Source organism: Anolis carolinensis, chromosome 1 (assembly GCF_035594765.1).
Source record: "Anolis carolinensis isolate JA03-04 chromosome 1, rAnoCar3.1.pri, whole genome shotgun sequence".
In the NCBI taxonomy this organism is placed as follows: Eukaryota; Metazoa; Chordata; class Lepidosauria; order Squamata; family Dactyloidae; genus Anolis; species Anolis carolinensis.
This window is the reverse complement of record NC_085841.1, coordinates 224,063,046-224,079,625: the sequence shown is the minus strand read 5'-3', so window position 1 is coordinate 224,079,625 and position 16,580 is coordinate 224,063,046. Positions and strand designations below refer to the sequence as shown.

The 16,580-nt window shown below is 40.6% G+C and overlaps 2 protein-coding genes across 3 annotated transcripts in view; both read left to right on the top strand.

The window, feature by feature from the left end:
* The window catches only part of tnfaip6 (TNF alpha induced protein 6), a 28,525-nt gene extending 19,823 nt beyond the window's left edge, over positions 1-8,702 (top strand). The window contains exons 4-6 of the mRNA XM_062966237.1: positions 5,564-5,792; positions 7,185-7,225; positions 7,957-8,702. Coding sequence (XP_062822307.1) covers positions 5,564-5,792; positions 7,185-7,225; positions 7,957-8,102 — 416 coding nt within the window. The 3' untranslated portion in view covers positions 8,103-8,702. The remainder of the gene's footprint in view (positions 1-5,563; positions 5,793-7,184; positions 7,226-7,956) is intronic.
* A 6,447-nt stretch (positions 8,703-15,149) lies between these two features.
* The window catches only part of rif1 (replication timing regulatory factor 1), a 36,740-nt gene continuing 35,309 nt past the window's right edge, over positions 15,150-16,580 (top strand). Inside the window, exons 1-2 of one of the 2 annotated variants that reach the window (XM_008117844.3) lie at positions 15,150-15,365; positions 15,514-15,592. In XM_008117844.3, coding sequence (XP_008116051.2) covers positions 15,238-15,365; positions 15,514-15,592 — 207 coding nt within the window. In that variant the 5' untranslated portion in view covers positions 15,150-15,237. The remainder of the gene's footprint in view (positions 15,366-15,513; positions 15,593-16,580) is intronic. The other variant, XM_008117843.3, reaches the window with a different exon arrangement.

Here is a 16,580-nt window from a genome sequence, read left to right as displayed (position 1 = left end):
GTGAAAAATTAAACAAAAAAATCCTGCAAAGGGACTGCAACACAGCATTGGTAAAGAGGTAGAAAAGGAATACCTAGCTACCTTAAATGAAACCATATCTTCAGGACTGAAAGAGCTGCATCCAAGAGTACTAAAGGACCTTAAGAGATAAAAACAACTTCCTGGCAATATTGAACAGCTCCATATTTTTTTAAAAAAATTATAATGTCCTATAATGGGTTTTCCCTAGCTGGGACTGATCTATGGGATTCAGAGACTTTTCCATAATACAGATCTATTCCTAACACTCAGATTAATGGAACTGTATATAGGATTGCTTCTTCTATATTATAAGACAAATATATATCCTTGACACTACTAGTAAAAGCAACAGATCTCATCTGATCTTGGAATTTAAGCATGGTTATCCCTGGTTAATACTTTGATGGAAAATTGCCAACAAATACCAGGTGCTGTAAGCTAGATTTCAAAGGAAGGAACTAGCAAATCCTTGAAGGCACACATATTAGCATCACCAAATGGTTTTCTGAAATGGCAGAAATACAGTACGACAACACCACAACCAAAGCTTAGAAATGCAATGTTTAACTGTATCCTCTAATCCTCCAGTAAGTATGCTGACTGGCTATACTGGTTGGGGAACTGTGGCATTTGTAGTCCAAAAACCAACCATTTCTCAAAGTGCACATGGCAATTAATCCTACTGATTACAGGAGAAAGAAAACTGCCACCATGTAGAGATGACCTTATCAGCCATAACTTCATGTCAGGCATAGTCATATAATTGTACCTACCACACAAGTGGCTAACTAAAGGTCAACCAGCTGAAAAAATGAGTAACACTAGGATTTAAAAGTTCTTGAATTTCTAGATTGAATAGTGCCAACAGAATTTGCGTCATGAATGGACTGTTTGCCCTTTCCCTTCCCTATCAACAACTCAGGGTAGAACCCACAAGGCTAATGTCCCATTCACTACAAAGCACTGGGGAGCCCTTCAGTCTTTGTGAACATTTGTTCCTTAGTTGGCTCCCTCCTTAAGAAGGAACTGTCAAGAAAACAGCTGCTAACACAGGCAAAGCTTGTCTCCAGGCAGCATCATTGTAGGTCCCAAAGTCCCACAGTATCAAAGCAGACCAGGTTCCTTCTGCCAGGTTCTTGCTTTCTGCGGGCAGGAGAGCCAAGTCTAAAGCTGATGACAAGTCCCCATGGATGATTTTCAAGGAAAGCCTGGTGAATTCCATCTGGCTAGCCTATTAAGCAGGCGTTCCCTGTTAATTGCTTCTGTTATCTGGCCCCAACCCGATTCTCCAGGAGTCAGAGAAGTGATTCAATCTAACAAAACACCAAAACGACAAGCTGTAATTTACAGGAAAAATACATTATTATCAAAAGCCTTTCTTATACTACTTCACATCCTTTGGACAACCTCAGATAACAAGACCAAACAGTGTCCACCTACAGAAATTATTTGGGTTTGGATTTAAGAGAATTAGTAGAACACTGCAATATTCAAGGAAAGGAAAATAATGGTTGTTGTTGAAAATGTATGATGTGGAGTGTTTAGGTATGTAACCAATACAGTATTAAAACAGATTAAATGATATTTTCTTTTATGTATTTGGATACTCCATAATGACATACTGTAACAATCAATGACTTATCTAGGGACCTCTTCACAAAGCCAGCGAAAGGGAAGGCGTGTGGGGTGCCTTGTGGTGTCCCGTGAGCCCTCCCTCCTTCTCCCATCACATGGTGGTGATGGGACAAGGCATGTTGCCCCACCGCCCTTTCCCCCATCATATGAGGAAAGTTCCATTGGAGCTACCCGAAAAACACTTTCCTCCCCATGGAACTGGAGGAAGTGCTTCCTGATGCTTCCCCTCCAGTTTGGGAGAAATATGGGCAGGGCCTGCCAGGCGTCATCTGATAGCGCTCGGCAGGCCCCGGCCAAAAGCACCAAAATGGGGCTATTTTGCTCCATCTGAAAAGGTCCTAGGAAATATTCCAGCTTTGAATTTCAACTCTCAGATTACTACTCTCCAAAATTAGATTGCGAGTCCTATCAGCTGGTTGCTGTAATCCAAAAAAGTAGCATTGTCAGGCTATCTAGGTATGTGTGCTTTCAAGCCTCCTATTGACTTATGGGAGTCATGTGGATTTTATGGGGTTTTGTTAGATAAGGAATACTTATAGTTTTGCTAATTCCTTTCTCTAAAATAAAACCTACTGGTTCTGGTATTCATTAACAGTCATTCATCCAAATACTAACCAGGGACAACCAACTTTGCTTCTAAGATCAGACAGAATCTGATGCCTTAGGGTATTTAGGCCTTTTCTCGGGTTCTTATTGTTCTGTGCCTCCATGTCATTTCTGACTTATGACAACCCTAAGGCAAGTTAAGGAGCCCAGGTGGCACAGTGTGTTAAAGTGCTGAGCTGCTGAACTTGCAGACTGAAAGGTCCCAGGTTCAAACCCCAGGAGCGGCGTGAGCAGCCGCTGTTAGCTCCAGCTTCTGCCAACCTAGCAGTTCGAAAACATGCCAATGTGAGTAGATCAATAGGTACCGCTCCAGCGGGAAGGTAACGGCACTCCATGCAGTCATGCTGGCCACATGACCTGGAGATGTCTATGGACAACGCCGGCTCTTCGGCTTAGAAATGGAGATGAGCACCAACCCCCAGAGTCGGTCATGACTGGACTTAACGTCAGAGGAAACGTTTACCTTTATCTTAAGGCAAATTATCATGGGCTTTTCTGGGCTGAGAGTGTGTGACTCACCTAAGGTCACCCAATGGATTTCCATGACTGAGCAGGAATTGAACCATGATCTTTGAACTTGTAGACCAGCTCTCAAACTGCTGTATCAGTGGTTCTCAATCTGGGGACCTCAGATGTTTTTGGCCTTCAACTCCCAGAAATCCTAACAGTTGGCAAACTGGCTGGGATATCTGGAAGTTGTAGGCTAAAAACATCTGGAGACCCCAGGTTGAGAACCACTGTGCTATAGTATGCTGTTTTATCCAGTCTTTAAAAGTGCATTATTTTCCGGTAGCAGCAAGATTCCTTTCTCTCTCTTCATTTCTCCTCCTCCCTCCCTCCCTCTCTCTTTCCATTTGTTTTATGAATTACGTATATCATTGCAACCAACTTCACTTTGTTTTTATACTCAGTACCACAATGCTTCTCATTCTCTGAAAAGGAACAATTTTCCACAAGAAACAATGAATGTTCAATATGAACAGCTGTATTTCCCTGTCCATGAAAGCAGCTGAGTAAGCTTGCTGGGTGGAGGATATTGAACAGATGTTGAACATGTCAGGAAAAAAAAGGAAAGGTCACACATTGTTCGTAAAAATTAAATTTAGTCAGTTTCTCTCTTCACCTCCTGTTTGGGCAATACATACATATCCTTTTTCAAAATTTATTGTTTGGAGCAGTACACTTAAATCCAGTTGCTTATTCTGATTGGTTAACTTGTATTCCTCCCATTCTAAGGAAATGTATTCATTCATTGAAAGTTCATCTGAAGGCAACATTGCTCATTTCTGAAGTGGTGAAATCACTATGAGATTTCATCATATAAAACTGACTGCAAACTGATTACATCAGTGCTGAGTGGAAGTACCCTGATACTGGTCAACTTCCCAACAAAGTGAAAATAACTCCAGTATGTGCACTGCTTCTCTGTTTCACCTTCATCCTACATATGGCATTGTGAACCCTGTGAAATGTAAAAGGAGATTCAGGAATACAGCTTTCTTATAATTAAATGCTGAGCAAAATCACAATTTCAGCCCTGTGCAACAGAATTTAAAATAATTTGTTATTTAAATTGTGAAGCTTTATTGGGTTTCATTGTTCTTTTTACTGAGTGAGTTATCTTTCCCTGTTTTGTGTATTCTGCAAAAGACAAGGCTATTTCTCACTGACAGCCTACACAAGTTGCCACTTTCATATTTTAGCTGTATTACAAAATGGATAGTTTTAATTACTAAAAAAGAAACATACTGTAATTAAAAGCCTTTCCCTGGTTTGTGTATTCTACAAGAGAGAGGAATATTTCTCATTGACAAACCAGCTCAGGCTGCATTTTGCAGTATTCCGATTCGAACACTTTGATTTCATATTTGCAAAAAAACAAAAAACAAAAGAAAGTTTGAAGACCGTATGGAAAGCCTAAGGTAAAGGTCAAGGTTTTCCCCTGACATTAAGTCTAGTCATGTCCGACTCTGGGGGTTGATGTTCATCTCGATTTCTAAGCCGAAGAACTGGCATTGTCTGTAGACACTTCCAAGATCATGACTGCATGGAGCGCCGTTACCCTCCCGCCAGAGCGGTACCAACTGATCTACTCACATTTGCATGTTTTGAACTGCTAGGTTGGCAGGAGCTGGAGCTAACAGCAGGAGCTCACCCCACTCCCCAGATTCAAACTGCTGACCTTTCTATCAGCAAGTTCAGCAGCTCAGTAGTTTAACCCACCGTGCCACCGAGAAAGCCTAATCAAGAGGAAAAATTCCTTTAAGAGTCTGAAGGGAACATTGAAATTATACAATTTCGTGGATTAATTAAATAGTAGAAGAAACAAACAAGGCAAAAGAGGATTCTTATGGCTTTTCAGCCAGAGCACCTCCCATTCTGATGGCTGGAAGTATATTGACTAGTACTATAGCCATGGGGAAGTGAAGCAGTTCAAAGTAATGCTCCCAACACACCCACAATGACACGTTGCAGTTCCCAAACTCATTGCCGAAGCGTCTTTGGATTTACCACACAGCTGAAAATGTTTTTGAACGCTTTTGAAAAGCATAGGTTACAGATGAGTTGCAGACTGGTGTCTGATGAATATAAGATGATGTTGTACAATGGGAAGCAGTTTCATTTGTGGTTGGGTGAGCTGCAGCTCATGTTACAAGACTTGTGTGATAATATCCTTCCATAGCTTTGTATACTATGCAACTTTACTTTGAAAAGTTACTAAAATGATGCCTTGACCTGATGCAGGCAGCAAAGTGCCTTGGCCTGCTCTCAGTAGACAGTTTTGCATTGTCTAACAATTGGATGACAGGAAGCACTAACCTACTGTAAACTATAGGAGAGACATTCATGAAGCACCATGTTGTGAATGGAATGCAATTCTTGAATGCAAAGAAGTAACAATCAAGGGAATGTTGTGTTTACTATATTATCCCATATTCACTGGTGCAGATGTATGATGATGCTAACTGGAAAGGAGGGAATGAAGATAAGGCTGGAGGGAGGGAACCTCTATATGTACACAAAATAACAGAAAATAGTTATAATAAGGTGGGGGGAGTATTGCAATTCTACATGAGAAGCAACATATCATGTTTAGGGTCCAAGAAGATCCTATTTTGGAAATGTTGTCTAGGAAATGGTGTGAAACTGTACACTATTAGAACCATCCAATAGGAAGCAGGGCTATGCTGCATGCTTCAACTTTCAAAGAGAATGCATTTGCAATGGTGAAACACATTATTAGACTATACTGTGGCAATTGTCTCAGTAGGGTTTCTGATTCCATTCCTTTTCTCTCCAGGAAAAGACTGTGGCGGAGTCTTCACAGATTCAAAGCACATTTTTAAAACTCCTGGATATCCAAACGAATATGAAGATGATCAAATCTGTTATTGGCACATAAGAGTGAAATATGGCCAGCGGATTAATATTCAGTTTCTCGATTTTGACCTTGAAGACGATGAATCCTGCATGGCTGATTATTTAGAAATTTATGACAGTTATGATGACGTCAGTGGCTTTGTCGGCAGGTAACACGTTTTATTGTTATTTTCACATCTTTCACAATGACAGAATAATAAAAACAGCATCCAGAAAGGGGGGAAAGGTTATGCCAATCATTTATTTGGATATCTTTTAAGTCCCACCCAGTCTCAGGGGTTCTGAGCAAAAACATGTTTATATGCATAGAAGCAGCCAAAGTAATGTGTTAATAACTGCATAGTTTCCTTCACCTTTTCACAACTCCTCCTATCCCCTCTTACTTATTTGCCTTCCACCCATGGGAACACTTTTCTTTGACATAATCCAGGCATTGTTCCCAATTCATGACTCCATAAGGAGAATGTTGCAATCCCCAAACAATCCCCTCCCAATCCTGAACCCTGCAGTCCCAACAAATATTAGAACAGCATATTTATTTACTTTATTTCTATCCCACCTTTTTCACCCAAAAGGACTCAAGGCGGCTTACAGATCTGGCAAAAATTCAAAGCCGATAAAAACCAGCAGTAACAGTAAAACATAAGAACAGTTAAACATAATTAACGTTAAGCATTAATACACATAAGACAGTATACAAAACTTAAAAACATATAAAGTGTATAGTTCCATTCATCCACAAACCTTGCGTATAATCCTTAATCCAGACCACATCGAAGCCGTAGAAACTTATTCTTTAAACGCTTGTGCACATAGCCAGGTCTTCAACTTCTTTCTAAAACCCAGATGGGATGGAGCCTGTCGGATGTCGCTGGGGAAGGAGTTCCACAGCCGTGGAGCCACCACCGAGAAGGCCCTATCTCTCATCCCTACCAATCTCGCTTGCAAATCAGGTGGGACCGAGAGCAGGGCCACCCCAGACAATTTTAAAGTTCTAGTAGGCTCATAAGAGGAGATGCGTTCGGTCAGGTAAATTGGACCAGAACCGTTTAGAGCTTTATAGGTCAATACCAGCACTTTAAATTGGGCTCGGTAGCATATTGGCAGCCAGTGGAGTTGAGGCAACAGAGGAGTAGTACAGCCCTGTACGCCGCTCCAGTTATAAGTCTGGCTGTCATCCATTGTACTAGTTGGAGTTTCTGGGCCATCTTCAAAGGCAACCTCACATAGAGTGCATTGCAGTAATCTAAGCAGGATGTAACAAGAACGTGGACCACCGTGACTAAATACACATCTCACTCTTTCATGCTGTCTTCTTTCATAAACAAAGAGTCTATTTACTAGCCAGTTTTATCTGGCATAAACAATTGTGGATAGCAGTCCATTTTATCAAGTGGCACTTCAGTTGCGAGTTTCTAACCAATATTCAATAGTTCTCATTACCTTGATTAAATGCATACCACCTCAGCATTGCAGTAAATGTATCATTATGTTTCAGCTTCCTAATATTTGACCAAGAAAATGTTTCTCATACTTTTCAGGTACTGTGGAGATGAACTTCCAGATGACATTGTTAGCACAGGTAATATTATATGTGCGTGCATATATTTTCTCAGAGAGAGAGAACAAAGCCATTGCATTTTTCACTCAGCCTCAAAAAGCATTACATAAAAGCATTGATGACAAAGTTGTCAATTGCTCCAGACATAATTAACACTAAAGACTTCATCACATTCAGCTGCCCAACCCAGGTGACAGCGAAGGGATTCGCCAAGCAGCATGGCAAATCCGGCAGGCAGTGGAGGAATCTGTCGCCCCACATCCTACATTGTCTTCAATAACACTTCCCACATCCCACAGGGAAAAGCATTGCTGCCCAACTTCCCCCTGGATTCTTCTTGTTGTAGGCAATGAGAACTCGGGAAGCTTTCTGTGTTCTCATTGCTCCTTCTTAGGATGCTTTTACCACAGTTTGGGGATGGACCACTTCTGGAAGTAGATCTACATCATTTGATGGGATCCAAAGGGCTCAGTCCTCAAACCATGGTGAAAGTGTTATACGACAGGAAAATTTACCTGTGTGATGAAGTTCTAAGATCATATAGTCACAATGAGTGAAGTAAGGTGAAAATTTCCTCCACTATTTCCTGCTATGGAATTTATTATTTTTGCTAGTGTTTGTAAGAACAATTTAAAAAAATGATAATGGAAAATATTCAAAATTTTACTATAATTTTTTTAGCAGTACAAATAACACAATCTCTCCTTTTGTCTCATCTCTTTTTCCTCTTCCCTCTTGTTTTTTTATTCTAGGAAATGTCATGACTCTAAAATTTTTGTCTGATGCTTCAATAACAGCAGGAGGTTTTCAGATTCAATATACAGCTTTTGATCCACCCAAAAAGAATGCTACTCGAGACAACACAAATTATTTAGCCGGAAGATTTGGAATTATATAAAATAACATTTGCATAGAAGATAGACACAGTGGATGTGTATTAAAGGAATACTCTTCCATACTCCAACACCTCAAGCTGAAGTTGCTGTTTTTGTCTCCATGGATTCCAGTTCACATGATCTCATTTTTTTATCTTCACGTGACAAAATCTCATCACTAATTTTCAGAGATACATATGTACATTTGAAAATTCCCACAATTTTTTTCTTGTGCCTTAGACTTTTTCTACTGCTGAAAAATCCACCTCTTTGATAGCTTTATTGGGGGTGGTTTTTACAAGTGTTTGTGTAAATAAGTTGCCTGCCTGCTCCAAAATTGCTATGTATGTCAAATTGAAGTGTATGCTGTTAAGCTTTCCTTGAGCCAGAAGAAATATTTACTCATAAATTCTATAATATCTGTACTGTATTTGATGTATTGTTAATTTTTTATACAACAGATATGTATTTTAAAACTTCGAAGCAATTCCTTTTTTCAAAACCAGGTAACTTTGTTTCCAAATTCAGGAGACAAAAGTGATAAGAAAAGTGAAACTAACCTCTTAATTCAGAATACATCCTGATTTCACTGATTATGTGAAACAATAAAATGACTGATACAACCTTTGGCTGACTGTTCATCTGTGCATTGGTGCTACAAGCTACAAAGTTATAGTCAACTTGGAAGAATCTCAGATGAAACCAATTTTCTCACTAGACTAATTCTTGGACCTTAGGGCTCTGCCTCCAGTCTCTGGGTATTGAGCCCCACAACTTTTCAATTTAAAAGTTTCTGATTGCTGTTCAAGACTTCAGGAGCAACGGGAATATGAGCAATTGATAACAGGTACAGGTCGAGCATCCTTTATCCTGAATCCCAAAATCCAAAACATTTCAAAATCCAAAATTGTCCTCTTTGGTAGCTGAAATAGTGACACCTTGGCTTTCTGATGGTTCAATGTACGCAATCTTTGTTTTGCACACAACATTATTGAGGATATTGTATATAATTTACCTTCAGATAATGCGTATAAAATATATATGAAACATAAATTAATTTCTGTTCCATCTCTGAGAGGATCTCATTACTACACATTACTACAAATACATGTACAAGCAATCCCTGAGAAAAAACATCTGACTTACAATCGACTCATAATTAAGAATATGAGTTCACTGCTCTATAGCCTAGGATCTATTCCCAGATTATCTGCTATGAACTGGATTGTATGAGTATACACTGCCAGAGAATCTGGGATAAGGAGATAGGCAGATCCTGGGATATAGGGCTGTATAGATCCAGCATAAATCTCACTGCAAAGCAGAGGGACATAAAATCAAATTTCAGTCATTTACACCACGGTTTTCAGTAGTATTTAAGCATTGTCCTTGGGCTCTTCTACACAGTCATATAACCCAGACTATCAAGGCAGAAAAACTCACAATAGCTACATCACTCTGACCTTTTAAAAAGGATAATTACTGATGGGATGCATATAGATTTTCCTATCACACATAAAAACTGCTTCAGTAACGGAAAAATCCGTAGTATTTCAAAAAAAATTACGATTAGAATTCCGTCTGCAAATAATGAATTTCTGCGACGCTTTGTGGACAGATACTGACGGAATACTGACAGAATGGGGCAAACGTCATGTGATGGAACCCATTCAAAATCATTCTCAAGCAGTCTCAGAAATGGAATATTTCCTAATGTGATAAGGTCCATAACAAGAAAGGGAGAACCTTGAAGAAAAAGTGAACCTCCATCCCCAAATTCTGTTGTGCATGTGACATGTCTGAATCACATTCGTAAATACTGACACCAATAGAAAATAAGGTACCCTGGCCATCAGGACAAACATTATAGCTACTACCGTGTTTCCCCGAAAATAAGATAGTGCCTTTGCTCCCAAAGATGCTCTAGGTCTTATTTTCAGGGGATGTCTTATTTTTCCATGAAGAAGAATTCACATTTATTGTTGAACAAAAAAATGAACATTTATTGTATACTGTACAGTAGTTGTCATCATAAACCAGCATAACCAGACAAACTGAATCCTATCAAGAATTTCTTGTTACTACCAAAAATTCCATGTATAACACTTTATGGTACGTATATTTATTGATCCTGCATGCTCTGGTGTTCTGTTCGGCGGGCATGCTTCCAAACAAAAAATTTGCTAGGTCTTACTTTCAGGGGAGGCCTTATATTTAGCAATTCAGCAAAACCTCTACTAGGACTTATTTTCTGGGGATATCTTATTTTAGGGGAAACAGGGTATTAGGTCTGTGTGTGTCACCTGTCAACTTATGATGACCCCATTAATTTCATAGAGCTTTCTTAGGTAATAAATACTCTGAGGTAGTTTTGCCAGTATATTTTTCAATGTAAAAATATTTAAAAGAGTGGAAGTTTTATAGCAGCACAATAATAAATGGACATCTGTAATCCCAGGGGAGCCCCCTGGTGACGCAGCGGATTAAACCGCTGAGCTGCTGAACTTGCTGACCGAAAGGTTGCCGGTTCAAATCCAGAAGCGGGGTGAGCTCCCGCTGTTAGCCCCAGCTTCTGCCAATCTAACAGTTCGAAAACATGCAAATGTGACTAGATAAATAGGTACTGCTCCGGCGGGAAGGTAACAACGCTCCATGAAGTCATGCCGGCCACATGACCTTGGAGGTGTTTACAGACGCCATTTCTTTGGCTTATAAATGGAGATGAGCACCAACCCCCAGAATTGACATGACTGGACTTAAATGTCAGGGGAAAACCTTTACCTGTATACTAATTCCAGGGTGGGAGGAGAAGTACCATTGCAGTGGAAAAGCATGGGCAAGGAAAAGCTAAACACCCTCAACTTCCTTCACACTTTATTGTTGCAAATTGTTTCCTGATGAGCTGTCTTTCATTAGAAACAGCAGCCTCCATAGAAGAAATAGCCCCCAGGCTTTAAATATGTTATTTGACCGGCAGAAAACTGGATCCAAGGATCCATAGTTTGAGTTACTAAACTGTGCCATCTGGTGGCCTCAGTCTGATCATTCTGATCAGTTTGTGACATTACGGATTTTAAGTGGGAAAAGGTTTCTCTAAGGAAACGGAGAAGTAGAAATTATTAGCTCATTTCACTGCAAGTATATATTCAGTGTGTTTATCTCTGTACAAAGTAAGTTACATGGGGATTCATGGTCACAAGAGATTGTGGTGCACCGTAATGCTTGCCATTACAGCCGTTGGAAGGAAATTACTGCCTTATATCATTTTAAAAAGGAAAACAATGCCTTAGGGCGTATAAGTTCCTTGTGGGATTCATATACAGGTGCAAGCAAGGGGCTAGATCAGTGGTTCTCAACCTGTGGGTCCCCAGATGTTTTGGCCTTCAACTCCCAGAAATCCTAACAGCTGGTAAACTGCCTGGGATTTCTGGGAGTTGTAGGCCAAAAACATCTGGGGACTCACAGGTTGAGAACTACTGGGTTAAATGGACTTAGAACTCGTGTTGGATTGAGTTAAAACTGTGTATAACAGAAGACCAGACATGATACGGAAACAGCCAGTTCTGCTCATTTTGGAGAGTTTCCGAAGTCACGTTGTCAAGGAAGTGAAGCAACTTCTCTGCGACAATAAGACACAAAACGTAGTGATTCCTGGTGACAAAGCCTCTATCTTGCAGCCATTGGATGTATCGGTGAACAAGCCCTTTAAAGACCATTCACACCATTTGTATAATGAATGGATGGTGAGCAGTGATCACCTGCTGAAATGTGAAGTGCCCATCCTTGGAACTGATGTGAACATGGGTTATTAAGAGTTGGAGCTTTATCATGGAGGACTCTGTTGTGAAACGCTTTAAATATATCTAAATGCTAGTATTCAATCTAACTTTAAACGTGGATAATTCCACACATGTGTACTTTGTTAGTTTTCCTTTCTTTTGGTGTCACTTCTAGACAAGGCTTTCATATGTGATTATATTTCCCCAAATGGAGAATTTTATAGGTGTATGTGGTAATGTCTGAGTATTATGCATGGGAGAATATTCAGACTTTCCCACCTTCTTTCTGTAACTCATCCATGCTTCTTCAAGGCATCTCCCATCATTTTTGTTACTATTCAAAATTCATTAAAGCAGGAAAGACCAAATACTTTGAGAACACAAAAATGCTGGACCACTCTAACAACTACCAGTGATTCCGGCCATGAAAGCCTTCGACAACTGAATCCCCGTAATTCCATGGCATTGAGCCTTGGCACTGAAAGTGGTGCCAAACTCTATTACAGCAGAGATGTATCTTCTTCCCTATTCAGGATAATGCTCAACTTATATGTCCCGTTTTAGAGAAGAGAGGCAATAACTGATCTGTTGTCGAAGGCTTTCATGACTGGAATCCCAGGATTTTTGTGAGTTTTCTGGGCTATATGGCCAGGCTTTTGAACAATAGTAGCAGCATCAGCTACAACTATGTTTCAGGATGTAATGACAGACCCAGTTTGGACATGCCTAAATGTATATTTATATACAGTAGAGTCTCACTTATCCAACATCCGCTTATCCAACGTTCTGGATTATCCAACGCAGTTTGCCCCCGCCCCGATCCACAGCTGTTTCTCTTATGGATTTAATTTCCAACAATGTTGCTACTGCAAGTTCATTTTATGCAATTCTATCTTTATTTGTAGTCAATTTGTTAGTAGCCAATGTTTTTGTAGTCAATGTTTTCAATCCATTGCGATGTTTTGGTGCTAAATTCATAAATACAGTAATTACTACATAACGTTACCATGTTTTGGACTGCTTTTTTCTGTTGATTTGTTGTAAAACATGATGTTTTTGCTGCTTAATTTGTAAAATCATAACGTAATTTGACATTTAATAGGCTCCTTATTATCCAACATTTTTGCTTATCCAACTTTCTGCTGGCCCCTTTATGTTGCATAAGTGAGACTCTACTGTTTGTTTTAATGTAACTTAATTTTAAATTGAAATGGAATGTTATTGTAATTGTTTATATGTGCATTTTATATTTGTAAGCTGCCTTGAGTCCCCTTATTGGGTGAGAAGGACGGGGTAGAAGCACTGAAATAAATAAATAAATAATATTCCAGAAGCAATATCTCTTGACATTTTGCCCACATCTACCGTGTTTCTCCGAAAATAAGACAGTGTCTTATATTATTTTTTGCTCCCAAAGATGTGCTAGGTCTTATTTTCAGGGGATGTCTTATTTTTCCATGAAGAAGAATTCACATTTATTGTTGAACAAAAAATTGAACATTTATTTTATACTGTACAGTAGTTTTCATCACAAACCAACATAACCAAACCAGACAAACTGTGACTCCTGTCAAGAATTTCTTGTTATTACCATTATTTCCATTGACAACTCGTATGTACATTTACCAATTCTGCATGCTCTGGTGTTTTGTTTGGCGGGCGCCGAGCATGCTTCCAAACAAAAACTTTGCCAGGTCTTACTTTCAGGGGAGACCTTGTATTTAGCAATTCAGCAAAACCTCTGCTAGGTCTTATTTTTTGGGGATGTCTTATTTTCGGGGAAACAGGGTATGGCAGGCATCCTCAGAAGTTGTGAGATACACTAGAAAAACTAAGCAAGGAAGGTGTATATATCTGTGGAAGGTCCAGGTTGTCTGTTGGTGGCCAGCGTGAATGTTGTAATTAACCATCTTAATTAGCATTAATGGCCTTGCAAGCTTGATTCCTGCCCGGGGAAATCCTTTCTTGGGAGGTGTTAGCTGGTCCTGATTGATTCATGTCTGGAATTCCTGTTTCCAGAGTGTTGTTCTTTATTTACTGTCCTGATTTTAGAGGGTTTTTTTAAAATGCTGGTAGCCAGATTGTGTTCATTTTCATGCTTTCCTCCTTTCTGTTGAAGTGGTCCACATGCTGGTGGATTTCAATGGCTTCTCTGTGTAGTCTGACATGGTGGTTGTGAGAGTGGTCCAGCATTTCTGTGTTTCCAAATAATATGCTGTGCCCAGGTTGGTTCATCAAGTACTCTGCTATAGCCATTAATGCTAATCAAGGTGACTAATTACAACATTCACACTGGCCTCCAACACACAAGAGTTCTTTCTCCCACCCTGGACTTTCCTGTTATATAAATAATCCTTGCTCAGTACATATATAACCCCTTTGCCCAGTTTCTTATAAACAGTAGAGTCTCACTTATCCAAGCCTCGCTTATCCAATCTTCTGGATTATCCAAGCCATTTTTGTAGTCAATGTTTTCAATATACAGTAGAGTCTCACTTATCCAACATAAACGGGCCGGCAGAACGTTGGATAAGCAAATATGTTTGATAATAAGGAGGGGTTAAGGAAAAGCCTATTAAACATTGAATTAGGTTATGATTTTACAAATTAAGCACCCAAACATCATGTTATACAATAAATTTGATAGAAAAAGTAGCCACGAAATAAGGCTATCTAGTAATTACTGTTTTTACAAATTTAGCACCAAAATATCATGATTTATTGAAACGATCGATTACAAAAATGCGTTGGATAATCCAGAACATTGGATAAGCGAGTGTTGGATAAGTGAGACTCTACTGTATCATATTTTGGTGCTAAATTCGTAAATAATTACAACATAACATTACTGCGTATTGAACTACTTTTTCCGTCAAATTTGTTGTATAACATGATGTTTTGGTGCTTAATTTGTAAAATCATAACCTAATTAGATGTTTAATAGGCTTTTCCTTAATCCCTCCTTATTATCCAGGATATTCGCTTATCCAAGCTTCTGCCGGCCCGTTTAGCTTGGATAAGTGAGACTCTACTGTACCTCACAACCTCTGAGGATGCCTGCCACAGATATGGGCGAAACGTCCGGAGAGAATGCTTCTGGAACATGGCCATACAGCCCGGAAAACGCACAATCCAATAACCGATTGATTATTCGGCGCGCTCCCTTTAAGTGCGGGGGCGGCGAGTGAAACAGGCGCCGCTATTATCTATGGCTCGGCGCTCGGCTCCGACGCCCTGGCCCCGCCCCTTTCATTGTCCTCTTCGGGAGCTGATTGGGCGAGAGCTCCGCTTGGTTCGACAGCTCCCGCGCTGCGCCATCTTGGCCCGGGAAAACGGCTTCCGAACGCGGGAAGGTGTCGTTGGTGTCTAAGGCTTGGCCATGGACGGTGCGGACTCGACGACGGAGGCCTCATCCTCCGGGCAGAGCCTCCAGCCCTTGATAGAAACCTTAGAGGACCCCGCCGCCGGCACGGAGGTCCTCACCGATGCGCTCCTCGCCCTCACCAAGTGAGCCCCGCTTCCCCCCTTCCTCCCATAACCTTTGTTCTTGGAAGGCTCCCTTCCTTCCTGTGTAACGATTTGCCTCAGTAATACCTGCGTGCATATATTGGGATGGCTGACGGAAAACCTTTCTTTTCTCTCTCTCTCTTTCAAGTCGCCTGACTGGTGAGGAAGGGAAAGAATTCGCTGCCCAAGTTGGGAAGCACTTCCCTCAGCTCTGCAAGATCTTTAAGGTGTGTATGTATGTATATGTGTGTGTATGTGTGGGATGCTCCCCCGCCTCAGGCCCCATCTACGTTGCCATACAGTCCACACGAGGGTTCTAGGACCCCTCATGAAGGCTTAAATCCATGGATGCTCAATTCCCATTATATACACAGTAGTTTAGTAAAATTGTTTCCCATATGTAAAATGGCACAATCACAACTTGCTTTCTGGAACTTTTGAAAAATACTGTATTTCCAAGCTATGGATGCAAAATCAAAGAGCTATACGCCCCCTTCCCCCGTGGCACAGCGGGTTAAACCACTGAGCTGCTGAACTTGCTGACCAAAAGGTCGCCTGTTCGAATCCAGAGAAGGGGGTGAGCTCCCACGGTTAGCCCCAGCTTCTGCCAACCAAGCAGTTCGAAAAGATGCAAATGTGAGTAGATCATTAGGTACTGCTCTGGTGGGAAGATAACGCCGCTCCATGCTGTCATGCCGGCCACATGACCTTCTGTTTGCTTTTATTTTCTATGTCGGTTTTTATCTATTATGTTCTGAATGATATATTATCGTATTGTATTGTATATGTTATGGCACTATTGCATGTCATTGTGTAAGTTGCCCAGAGTCCCTGTGGGAGATGGAGGCAGGGTACAAATGAAGGCTTATTAATTCCCTTCAGTCCCCAAGGCTGCAACTCGCTGCTTTTCTTTTACCTGGTCAGATTGTCCAAACTTTTTGATGAAGTGTTACTCCCATCATTTTCATTCTGTCTAGCAAAAGGATAAGAATGTCAGGAGATGTAGCCTAATCCATCTGGTTAGGAGGAGAGCCATGCCATAGGTCGTGGCTCTCTGGATGAGGGTGGACTGCAGCTCCCGTTATCCTCTGTCATCACCCTCCACACCCGCCATATTTTAAGTTGGTCATGATGTGTATGTGCACCAAGTTTTGTCCAGATCCATTGTTGGAGGGGCTCATTGGGCTCTCCGGATGTGGCTGGACTACAACTCCC